Genomic DNA, 13,054 nt, shown 5'->3' with positions numbered 1-13,054 from the left:
ACGCTGGGCGCTTGTTTACCGCTGGTGTTTGTAAGCTAGGCCCCCTCCAAAGAAAAGAGGTGCGTGCGGCTGCGCTCCCCGTGCTTTAGTGTCTCCCGTTGCCGGTGAAGGCGTTGTCTGGTGAGCTCGGATCTCGCCTGGCCTCACCAACAGCGTGAAGTTCCCTGGGCAGGAGCACGGGAGTTCCCCGGCTGAGGGAAGAGCGCAGAGGGGGTGTATTCCTTACTAAACTAAAGGGAAGCCTTAGCAATAGGCCAGTTGTATAGAAATGTTTTTCAGAGAAAATGCATACCTAGAAAATGGGCTCTGCTGAAGAGTGCATGTGTAAATAACTTGCTTCAAAGTTACGTGAGAATCTCTTGACAGGAGGCCTTTCCTAATGTTCTCCTATCTTGACATCTGTTAGTTTTCCCACCCTTCAACACTGAGGGATTCTTTTGTTTTCTTCAATTAATGTGACAAAAATGCAGTCACCTCTGAGGTGAAAAGATATTAGACTGTAAAACACATTCAGCTTTCTGAAAAGTGCTGTAGGATCTTGATGTGCATGCAGTGGGCAGTTGATGTCCTTCACATCTCAAAAAAAAAAATCAGCAAGATGTAAACAATTTAAGCGGTGTGTTCTGTCATGTACTGTGTTACAGTACTGAAGACTTGAGCTCAAGAAGTTTTCACTCAGTTTTTCAAGCACTCAAAAATTAAACTGGTTTAGTAGCTTAAGTTATTCAGTTTGATCATGCCTGTACTTAAACATAGGTTCCTAAGAACAGGGCACTGTATTTGTGAGAGGTCACTATAAATGGTATTGAGAAGTCTAACATTGTGTTCAGAATAACATGACAAAAGCCAGAAATCACTAATGTAAATTAATACACAAATTATGCAAGCACATAGTTTGTGTGTATGTGTGCAAGCATGTAGTTTGAGCATCTGAAACTTGAAAAAACTTCATGCTGAATCTGAAACTTGAAAATCTTCATGCTGAATCTGAAACTTGAAAGTCAAATTTTAGCTCTCATAAATTATTAGAATACAGTAAGATTTACCTAAAACGTGAGCATTAGTTGTGTGCATGTATTCAGAGCATACTGTAACAATGTCTTCTGGTGAATATTGAAATTTATAAGCAGGGTTTGTGTACACAGCTGATATACAAATATCATGCATGCAACTTTTTAATGCGGCATTGTTTAATACTGAAAAGTGTATGTTCACATATGTCTTTGGAAGATATTAATTTTGCTTGGTTTTCCTTTTACTAGAGTGACAAACAACTGAAAATGTCATCCTATTTGGCTGAGGAGGTTCACCTTGCTAGAAGACATGAAGAGATGTAAGTAATTGTTTCTGCACTGTGCCCTGTCTCCCAGCAGCTTGTGTTGTGGTCTTGCGAGACCTCCCTCACTGCACATGACCGTCCTGTGAACAGTGAATCTGAGCTCTGCACAGAGCACAGCGGTGTTTCAACAAGGGGTTAGTGTTCCAGGAGGTGGCACTCTTCCTTCATGAACTATTGGAATTCACATACTTGATTGTCGTTAAGGGCATTTAGGTTGATGAGGTTTTTGACTTCCAGTGGCTGTGCTGGTTTGAGATCTCCATTGTTAACCTCCTGTCACCATTAAATTCCTATTTGGGGAAGGTAATTAGATTCTCTCACTTTATGCCTCAATTATAGAATTGCTGCTTTGTTGCCCTGTAAACTCAGATTGTGAAGCAAATACAGTAACGATTCAGAAAAATCTGCTTTTTGTATAACAACTAGTACTTGCCAATGAGCAAGAGTAGTACTGATCAAGTCACCCCAACCCACCCTGTCTTTCCAGTTCTGGGAGATTCAGTGCTTCTAAGCACCTTAGCATATGAGGGCTGCTGGTTACAACATTATAGCTTCATACAAGCACAGCAGGTGGTGTCTGCCTATACCTTTTCCCTCCCCCAGCACACCCACCCTACAGCCGGTTTAATTAGCCCCATAGTTTTGAGAAAACTGGGTAAGGTAAAAAGGTTATTTTCTAGCTCCTGAGCAAAATGTTCTGCCCACTTAGCAAAATGTTTTCCTTTGTAGACTGTCTCAGAGATCAGAGCTTCTACAGCAGATGGAGACTTATCTAAGAGACAAAAAGACTAAAACGACATGGCAAACTGAAGCAGCTGATGCAGCTCGTAAAAGGAATGCAGCACTTTTAAATGTAAGTTTCTGCAACTACCAGGAACCACATTGAAATGTCATGGTTATGTAGTTTAGAGAATTGGAAAAAAAAGGGTTTGCTTTGTAGTTATCATTTTAATTTTTCTATATACAGTTTCCTCTTCTGGAGCGCAACCAAAAGTATTAAATAACAACTCTTTATTATCTGATGGCATCACTACCTGTTTCCCCTGCCCTTCTTATATGAGCCTCGTGGTGGCAGCTGCTGCTACTACATTTTTTTTTTTTTTAATGTGCACTTAGAGATGCACCACATGCTATTACATGTCTGCCTAAGAAAACTCTGACAATTCTTAGCACCTCTACACTTTGATTCAAGATACAAGGGTATGTTTGGAAGTAGGGGCTGACCAACCTATAATGCTTTTAGTCCAGGGTTGGAACTATTCTCCCACTATGGTCATGTGACATTGTGGAAGTTCTCAGTTTAAAGTTTTTCTGAAAAGAGGTGTAGAGTGACTTCAAGAATCTTACTTGCAAGTCTGTAAAAGCAGTGTTTGGTGTTTCTGGCTCTTCCTAGTGGGGGTACTGTTAATAACGTTAATAGCTGTTCTATATACCTGTTGTCATATTGAGGTAAGATTTGTGTTTCCTAGGTAAATTCAGCAGACGTTTGAGAATGGGCAATTAAAAAGATCTAGGTTTGATGGCAGGGACTGGAACACTAAAACCTCTTCTGGACCGCCTAGTTCAGGCATCTGAGTTTGAAGAGATTGCACTTGACCACTGGCATGAGAATGCATTTGAAAAATGTTTGTCTGTTGTTCAGGAAACAGCAGAAGACCATATCTCTTGTGGATTTTCTTTAAACTTGCTTATTAAGGGTCCATATCACATGTATTGTGTTTATTGAAATAATAAGTTTTACTCTAGAAAATTACAAGATTAATTTGTGTCACCAGAAATTTTTTTTTCTTCATGCAGATCGTAGTTAAGATTTAGAATGTTCACATTTTGGGTGGCTATAATTCTATTGCAGGCTCTCTTTGTATGTAAATGGAAGTTATATTTAGGGAGTGGCAGACAAAGCAGAACAATCAGGGATGCCTTCTTAACTGTTCTGTGACAAGGAAGATTTTTCAACTTGGACTCTGGTGAACTGGTGCATTCTGGGCTGGGGCGATGAAACCCCTTTGTAGTGCGTATAGATAAGTGTAGGTGCTTCAGTGGGGACCGGGGAGGAGTGGATGGTTTATTTTTTTCCATAGTTCATGCTCCATTGATTTAGTAATTACAGCCATTATGACTCCCATTTTCTATATGCATTTTATAATATATTTTTATTTCATATAGTTTTTAATAAATTATTTATATTTTATGAATGCATTCTCAGTTAACATATACAGGCAAACATATTAAATGCAGGGTATATTTCTGCATGCTGAAAGCTTGTTGTATTGCAAATGTTAACAATAGCTCAGACATATACAGAGTGTAAATATTTTTGCAGTTAAGCAGATATTTGCCATCTTCTGTCACATCCTCAAAATTGTTCCTTTCAAGTGTCAAAAATGTTGGTGTTTGTACGGAAAAAAAGCAAAAACATATGTATCAAAACAAATTCTGTTGCAGGATAAAGTAGCATAAATCAGTTTAAATCTATTAATTTTATACTAGTTTTAACAGGCATGCACTCCTGCAGATGCTTTCTGATAACAGAAGAAAACAGGAAAAAAAAATCTCTGCAGAATAATATATGAGAAGCTTGAAAACAAGACTGATTAATGTGCCAGCTTCAGAATATTGTTCCTGATACCAGGCACTGTACATTTCACAGTTACCATGTGGAGAGTTGTTGATTTGGCCTACTCAAAAATACATGGACATGATGAAGTGTTATTTTTTTATTTGCATTTCTGGTTTTCTGCATGTAAGCAAAATCATTTGTTTTCAGTATGTGATCATAGCAAAAGGCATTTTTCTTTCTCTGTGCTAGTTGATATTTATGCACAGGAAAACATTTCAAAATTAATTTATTTTCTACTCAGTAGGAAGCAAGGAACTAAACATTATTTTTTTAATTGACATTTTCACATTATAAGCACTTGTTCAGCATTTTAACATAATTATCAGGGTGTTTCCCTTGATGTCTTTAGAGGGAGACTGCAGATTAGGGAAATCCGTATCATTTGGTACTTGCATAATGTTGTCGTAATTAAAGCAGAAATTAGACAGGTATTTGTAATTTAATTTATGACATTTGTCAGTAATATTTCTTGTGTTTAGAAATATGTATTATTGTGCAACAGCTTATAACATGAAATAGAAGATAAAGAATATGTTATTTAGTAGTTAGTATTAGTGAGGTAATTTAGACCAAATTGGCTTTCCTTCACAGGCATGTAATTCTAGAATTGTTTAAGTGGAATTCTGCCAGACTGATATCAATATAAGTGACAGCTGAATTTGGTCCCCTAAAAGCGATGCATGTGTCATGCGTTCCATTTTACCTCTGGGGAAGGGTCTTGAATTGTTTTTGTTCCAGTCCTTGTGGGTTTAGGGGAAGGATTGTAAGATGCTCTCTTTTTTTCAGTACTGTGACATACTAGATTTGGTGGTTTTTCAAAAGAAGTTTACACTGCTGACGTATTTATTTTTGTGTTGATTACGAGGATTTATTTTTCTCATACAGTTTACCAGTTGTATAGACACACAAGAAGTGCCATCTAATCTTTTCAGTATTTCCAGTTATTTTCTAAAGCATACTACACCTTCCAGCAAAAATTTCTTTCACTGTCTGTCATTAAATCAGTATTCTGAATGACAATAGACTGCACAACATACAAACTAGAGTGAGCAACGAAAAGACATATCTAATATCTAGGCTATGCCAAAGTGACCTTCTCTACTAAACATATATGCACAACTACTGTCTCCTTTCTTGCCTGAAAGACATTCATTTCCTATCACCGTAAACATTCCAATGATTTAGCTGAGTATATAAAGCAATAATAATCTTGACTGATAGTCTTCCTTCCTGTGAAAATTACTACAGGAATTGTGAAGAAGGAACCAGAAAAGAGGAAAATGCTGTGGAGGAATATAAAAAGAACGTTGCTGATTTGTACTTCTTTTCAGTATGGTGATAACTTCTCTGGGCTTAAGTCAGAGCCATACTGATACGAGCTTCATTTGGTGCTATTTGTGGTGTATCTGTTCTAAGTACTGTTATTTTGACATTGTGACTTCAAATGGCTTCCATCTTTGCCCATATTCCCCCCCTTATGTTTTTTCCCTGTTAGACTTTTCTCACCTGAAAAGGGGCAGCCACCTGCTACTTCTGAGGATTTGGATAAATCTGAGACTTAGTTTGCTCTTTCTCAGACATCCTTTAGCTTCCTACAAGGCTATGCACTTTGCTGTAGAAAAGGGAGAACAGTTTTTGCTTGGATTTAGTTTGTACTTATGTAAAAGAGAATACAGTCATGCTGTAAAAGGAATTAATGAAATAGAATAAGATGAACACTGTAAATTGAATTAACTGAATGTATCTGTAGCACTAAGTTGAACTTCAACTAACAGTAGGGCTTTTTTTTGCTTTTATTAATCATACTCTACTGAATTTGAGTCATATTTTTCAAACTAAACTGGAGCTGAGCACTGTTTACTTATTGATGTATTCAGATTGGCTATTATTCAATACGAGTAATCATGTTTGGTCTCTCTTGTGGATATGCTCCTCCAGAATCTCACTCTTCTTTTCAGCGGCAGTGGTGGTGAATATTTGGGAAGTCCCTTTGGGGAATTTCCTCTCTCATTTAGTTTTTCTGTTGTACTCTTCACACCCGCTCTCTGCTCCCAACTCTGCCATCTGCTATACTTTCTTTCCCCCTCCACTCTGTTCAGCTTTGGCTTCTTCACACCCCACTCCCACGTCCCTTTCTGTCTCTCTTCATCTGCCCACTGCTCAATCTCTTCAATGTTTGGGTATGGAACTAAGCCCACAAGAATGGGTCAGAACTTTGAAGGGGGAGGGCGGTTAGTTTAGGGGGATGTTTTGATTTGCTTGCTGCTGTTGTTTTTTGGTTCTTGCTTTTTAAAAAAAAATATTTAGGCCTTTGTGAATCCAGCACACATCCCCTGGACAAGCAGAAACCCAAATACTGATTTTTTTGTAAGAAAGCTATGTGAGGTGCATTGTCATCCAAGTTTGTCTGGTGAACAGCTTGCTGCAGCTCTACATTTTTGTGCACATGTTATGCATGCATATTAGCAAGTCATCTTTGTCTTGAGGAGTAAAGATCTTGCACATAATTTGCCTAGTTACTTTACAGTTACAGTAGCTAGAATACATACTTCAGTCTTCATGCAGCACAGAGAAAACCATTCTGTTCCCCTCTATTTTCTTAAGTTTTATAGAACAAATTTAACTGTAATTTACCCTACTGTCCAGAGAGAATAAGTGTTTTACAGCAGCTGTCTTATGTTGTCATGAAATATATTCTTGTATCAAAAAGGTACAGCAAACGTGTTTAGAAACTGCAGGATGTTAGTCTTACGAGTACAAGGTAGATTTCAGAATGACTAAACAGAAAGATTTGAACTTCAGTGTTATTATTTGAATGCTGTTTAGCTGTAATGAGTTAATTGAATTAAATGTCTTTATGTGAGTGTGCGTTTTCCTTTTAATATTCCCAGTGTTTCTTTTTAAAATGTACTTTGCCTGTGTTGTAGGATATAGAAGCAGCAGAAAAAAAGCTGCAAGAAAGAATGCATTTACTTCCACATCCCGATACTGTTAAGTTAGAAGTAAGTCCTAGAACTCTGTCTTTTCATTTACTGTTTACAAAATATTTTGCTTTTTTTCTCCCTCAAGCATGTTCTTAAAGTGAAAATAATTGATTTTAAAATCCAGTGACTGGTATAGCCAAAGGCCTGTGTACTGTGTAGCAAGCTGAACCTAAATTCTGGGGCAAGGTCCCTAGATTCTGGAGCATTCTGGTGGAAATATTTAGCAGCTTTCAGATCTATACAAACTTCTATTTAAAAGTGAAGTCAAATATAAAAATGACTATTGTGAATATCAGAAGATTACTGTGTTTATTATGTCAGAGATATCTAGTTTGTTTTATATGGTTATCTCCTTTTCAATTTGCCACAGATTGTCATCTTTACATTTCAGGGTCAAGAGTTTATCAGCATGAATACAGAAATTTTCACTTTTCAGGGTTATTTGATGGTTGTATGGGAGCTTAAGAAAAGTACTGCTACAGCAGGAACACTCAATTTTTACTTCTCAACCTGTAGTCCCTAAAATGTTATTTAAAGATAAAGATTTTGAAGAGCAAGTTGCTCTGAGAATTAAATATTATCCTGTTACAACATAATAAGTTCAGTTCCCTAGTCTCAAGACTCTTTTATCACTATTATGCAGTGGTGAATGAATGATGATTACAGAAACAGTCCTGGGACAGGAATTGGAGCACAGCTCTTTCTGATGAAAAGTAAACATCTTAACCACGAGGCCACTGAGTCAGATTCCCACTTGTGTTTCTTGCACCAGTTGTTTGTGGGTTCTTTGTTGTATGGTGGCCGTTTCCACAGACATAGTAGCACGGAGTGTCCCACACTAGTTTGTGTGCTAGGGCACTGTCAAAGGAATGGAAAGGTATAGAGTTTAGCGCTGTCAGCCTGTGAAGAGAGGGGTATTGTACGGTGGTTTCACACCTGCTGGGCAAGTGTTGTAATGCTTAGGCTATTACATAACTGAGAGGTATCACTTCTTGTTCTGGTTACTGTTAAAAGTTTTTGTCTGTCATGGCATTTTGTAAATAGCCTACTGCTATCACTGTGACAGCATGCACACTGAGTATGCCCATTCAGTGATGTATTAAAAAAAAAAAAATAGAGATTTTTAGGGGGAAAGGGTACCTTTTTTCCCTAGATACCTGTACATCTTGAATTATGCTAAGAAAGGAACCAAGCTACTAGTATTGAACCTATTTTGACTGTGTTCAGAAGTAGTTTTAGACACCTCAAGGACTTTCAAGGCACCTCTAGAGTTGTTTGGATAAGTTTTGAACTGCTTCTCCCTCCGTCCTGTGTTAGGTGTTAAACAGCTTGCAGCACGTAGATTGAAGTCCGGACAAACTGGAGAATGCAGAGCAATTGCTTATGCCTGCAGAGATGTCTACACTCTGCAGCAGCGGTTGAATTTTAGAGAGAAGAGAGTTACTATTTGAAGGAGAAGATCCTATTTCAGCCTTTTTTATAGTTCTAGAGAAGAGTGCTATAAATAGTGGAAAAAGAAAACTTTTTTTCATGGTACAAAATTTTTGTGCATGCTTTGTTCCAAAACACTTCTGAGCATATTTCACTCAGCCATGTATGTGTCTGTATTAATATACTTTGAAAGTTATGGCTATAATGGATCCCCAGCTTGCTAAGTTGGAGTAGTTTTGTGTGACAGCACATATGCTTGTCAAAAAAGATTTTTTGAGTAAATCTGTTGAAGAAAATATTTTTGTAAATCTGCAAGAGCCATAGTTATATCTGAGTTATGTGTAAGGATCAAAATGATTAGCCAGAAATCTAATACTCTGCAGAGAGATGTTCAGTTTTGTGGTACACTTCTTCTACATTATATGCTTAAATAAGTAAAGAAAAAAAAGGCTTAATATATATGCACCAAAAACATTATTTTCTGAATGGACATCAATGTCTAAAAATACTTACATTGGTAAGATAAAAGTGTTGGCTTAATACAGCTCTTTGATTACATTTAGTGGAAAAAAACAAAAAGGTACATGGCACTTAAATTTTTCTTCAAAATCCTACAAACAATAAAGTTATCCTTAGGATACCAGCACAAAAATGATAAATTGTATGTCGGCTCTACAGATAAAAAAGAAGTTGAATTTGTTATTCAGAGGCACAGGGTAATGCAGAGAAAGGGTCAGATTAATCCACAGTGATATACAGGTTTTTATTGTTTGTGATCCAAATACTGGGGCCAATTATTTTGTCGGTGATGTATCACATCTAAAATTTTACTCGAATATTTTGAACTACATTACTGCAAACTTTTCTAGGATAACCAATTTACATAGCACTTTTCATTTATAACACTAAACAATTTTTTTCCACTTCAAATTCCACTAACATATGTTCTTAAATATAAAAGCTGCTTTTGGAAAAGTTTACTATCACAGAAAATATTTTATTAAAGGTACTGTGAGGGTCTAAACTAATCTGTTGCTTACCACAAGAGGGCACATTCAGTCACTTCACAGTTAATGCTGCAGAACCAAATCTTTCCAGGCTGGTATTTTGTATCATACACGAGATTTGAAATTTCATGTGTAAGTATGTTGTTGTTTTCTGAATTGCTTCACTCATAAGACAAGATTTAATAATGCATTGCTTAGCTATATTGTTTTTAAACAGGCTGACATGGATTTTGAAATTAAGTTTATTTTTTCTTATATCTTTCTCAGACTTTCTATTGGGCATCAGTAAAAGAATCTCTTCCCAAGTGGGAACAGTTTCTTTTAGGAAGAGCAGAAGTTCCTATTGGTTTTAAGAAAACGAAAACTACAAAACAGAACATAAGCTACGCAGAAGATTCACAAAAATAAACACTCTAGTTTCATTTTCTTTTGTAATTTGTGGCTTTATTGACAAGATCAACTAGATCAGGCAACAGAATATCATGCCATTAAATTGCAGTGTCAATAATTTAAATGAAAATGGACTATATTGGATAATTTGCTTCCATTGTTGCATTGTGTACAATTCTTTATTTTTGTTCTGTATTAGAGAAGCAATCCTCAAAGGGCCTTTTAGGATCAAAAGTGAGAAACACTGGTGTGTAGAAACCCACCAAGGCAATTGCTTTTTTGGTATGAGAAGACTTTTAGGTTATTTTTAGTCCTCTGCTTCTACATATAAGCGCAATAGGTAAAGACAGACTCAGGCATTATCTTTCTTTGCTGTAGTCATCTGTTCAGTGTGCCTCTCTGTGGATGAAGGAGAAAGGAGAAATTCACTGTTAACAGGAAAGGCAGGCTGTTTGTGTCACACAGTAGCCTTGGTTTAGTACCAGGAACCTGTGTAAAAACCTTCATAAGAGCAGTTGTAGAAGGAACACCTTGAATCTCTGCCACTTGTTTTCCCTGATTTTTGTCATTGCCCCTTTCATTGCTTCTATGCCTCACTCCAGTACTGCTGCTTTTCCCAGCCTCCTGCTGCCTACTTTGTATTCCCTGTCTAATGGATGGGTAAAGACAAGAAAAAGTAAACAAATCTCTAGGGTTTTTTGCTACTTCTAGGCTGCTCTTAATGCTGTTTTCTTCATGTTGACATAATCTACAAGTGAGAACTTTTGCTTAGGCGTGAAAAGTTTGAAAGAAGCCAACTGAAAGGTAGCTGTCAGTGGCTGTCCAAGAACCCAGCATATATAGAAGTTGAGGAGAAAGTATTTTCATTCTCAGCCATTGAACAGCTCCTTAGCTTCCTCCTACAGAGGTGCAATATCAGTGAATTTTGATTGTACAGTGGGCTAACTCAGTATGAAAATGTCACTGCTCTAGTGCAGGGCTTTTTAAAGTATCACTTCAGTGGAAGATCTTTCTGGGTGTGTGACTTGGCCTGTAGAAATTTTGTCCTTCCTAAGCAAAGGAAGCCTAGAAAAAAAATCCTTTGTTAAAATTAAGAACCTGGACTTGATTCAATATATTGTTAAAATTTAATTTCGTATGTAACAGCATACTTTCACTCCTGACTTGAAAGTAGGAGAAAATATTTTACTTCTGCCAGTGTTTGAGGATATGAAATTGTAATAATTACAAATTTTGCTAGGCTACTAGGGAACTGATCTATGCATCTCCATGCTATGTATATTTTTGTTTTAATAGTAGAGATGTTTTAATGGTTTTTATTGAAACTGAGGTACTTTTTAGCAACATTTCTCATAAATTTCCGGACCGCTTTGGATCTGTGCACTGAAAAGCTTGTGTTCATTTAGTTAATTAAACATAGTTAAGTTATTCAGTGATTAGCTGTTCATGGGGAGTTTATGGTGCAGTCAGAACTAGATAACTGACTTCTAGCTGAAAACCATAGGAAGTCCGGGTAGTCTTTAAGGACCAACGTCTGCAGACACTGTTCTCCGTGAAAATAGGCACTCAATTTTGTCTGAATTTAAATTAGCTGAAGAATCACCAACACAATAAAATCAAAACTTCAGCTGCTGTATAAAATTGTTGTGTGTTTTCTACGGGGATATTAAGAGTTCATTTAAAACTTTTTCTGTTGAAGTGTCCATTAAACTGATAAGTTTTTACAGAAACTGCCATCTTAGAAATATCCTGTTGAGTGGGTGTTGGTGTTTGTAACAATAACGTTGTTTTCATAATATGTGATGGCAGATTAGCACGCTTCTCTGCAGTGTTGTTAACAGTTGTAATTAAGGAATAAACAGTAAAGGGTGTCAGTCCGATGACAATTTCATCTATAGTGTCACAATACAAAATGTCACAAAATATTAGAACTGTTATATAACTACAAAAATATCAAATTAGGCTTTCATCTTACAAGCAGAGGGTATAAAAAAAAAAAAAAAAAAAAGAAAACCTGGCATAGAGACCATTGCAATTTTATACCTACTCAGTGTTCTGTCACAAAGACAACTTGGTAATATTTTCTTTTGTAAGATCACAATGTGGTTCTCAATCTTGATTTAGGGGGAATGTGTATAGATCTTGGAATTGTAGAGCTCACATTTAAGAAGCAAATAATTGGAACCAGTTGAGCAGACGAGAAGGGAAAAGCCATTACACATGATGCCCAGAATGAAGGGATGGGTGAGCAGTTAGTTGCTAACAAAGACTAGGATTCATCCTGGTCTTTGCATCCAAAAGGAAATCTCTTAAACTAAAATCTGGGCCCCTAAGTACTTTATACATGTGAATAATCTGGGTCTTTATCTCTTTGGACTCCACCTAAATACTGGGCCACAGTGCAGGTGCTCAATATGGCCTTGCCCCTTTTGATTTCCTGTGGAAGGAAGACAAAGATTGTGGGACTGAGGACATGACAGCTGGATGGGTCAGGATTTTTTAGCGTCCTGTGAAAGGCACCTGCAAACAGTGTTAGTGTAGTTTCTGTGCTTCAGATAGCGCATTTCTGATTATTTTGTTGTTGTTACTGGGCAAAGAGATTAAGATTAAAATGAAATTGTCTTCTTTTCAAAGAAGGAAATTACTTTTTTTTTTTTTTTCTGCAGCATAGCTTTAGAAGCAATAGGACAACTAGTACATGGAAAACTCTATAGGAACATGTCCAGAAAAGGAAAATATGAAGAGAAACATTTAAAGCCGGAATGTGTATAGGTGACTGCCCTCAGAGACAAGGGCCTTCATGTTCGCCTGTGGTCTGATATAAGTAAATGCAACTGCCTATGACTGTGAAACAGCCCAGCAGGAGGGGCAGGGAGGCACACAGCAGGGCCATTAAGGTACAGGAGCGAGTGTTGCCTGATTTGGCACAGACTGGGGGCAAGCAGCGGCAGGGAACATAATTACATGGTATCTCCTGATACACTTAGATTTGTTGAGTGCACAGCTTAGTTTACTCTGGCTGAGCTAGCTTGCCACTTGCCTTTCTATAGATACAAATTTGAGAAAGCAGATGTTACTTAGACTGAAGTGTGCTTAAAAAAAAGAAATAAAAAATCCCCAAAACTGATTAGTACTGATATAGTTTAATATCAGCTTTAAATGAGATCTTGAATACGTATTTTTCACCAGGTCAACGTTACTTCAAACGTATTGATTCTATGTAGTTATAGCCCATCTTATCCCAAGATTTTATGTACATATATACATATAAAATTTTTATACA

At 37.0% G+C, this 13,054-nt stretch overlaps 1 protein-coding gene across 1 annotated transcript; it reads left to right on the top strand.

The window, feature by feature from the left end:
• Positions 1-1,263: 1,263 nt before the first annotated feature.
• LOC104460131 (chromosome unknown open reading frame, human C3orf14) lies at positions 1,264-10,131 on the top strand. The gene is made up of 4 exons (XM_010086303.1): positions 1,264-1,333; positions 2,069-2,192; positions 6,887-6,961; positions 9,649-10,131. Exons 1-4 carry the CDS (start codon positions 1,281-1,283, stop codon positions 9,787-9,789), a joined length of 393 nt encoding a protein of 130 aa, XP_010084605.1. The 5' UTR covers positions 1,264-1,280; the 3' UTR covers positions 9,790-10,131.
• The last annotated feature ends 2,923 nt before the right edge of the window (positions 10,132-13,054 follow it).

Source organism: Pterocles gutturalis, unplaced genomic scaffold (assembly GCF_000699245.1).
Source record: "Pterocles gutturalis isolate BGI_N339 unplaced genomic scaffold, ASM69924v1 Scaffold53121, whole genome shotgun sequence".
NCBI classification, from domain to species: Eukaryota; Metazoa; Chordata; class Aves; order Pterocliformes; family Pteroclidae; genus Pterocles; species Pterocles gutturalis.
The sequence above is the reverse complement of the archived record's forward strand: the minus strand, read 5'-3'. Positions and strand labels throughout refer to the sequence as shown.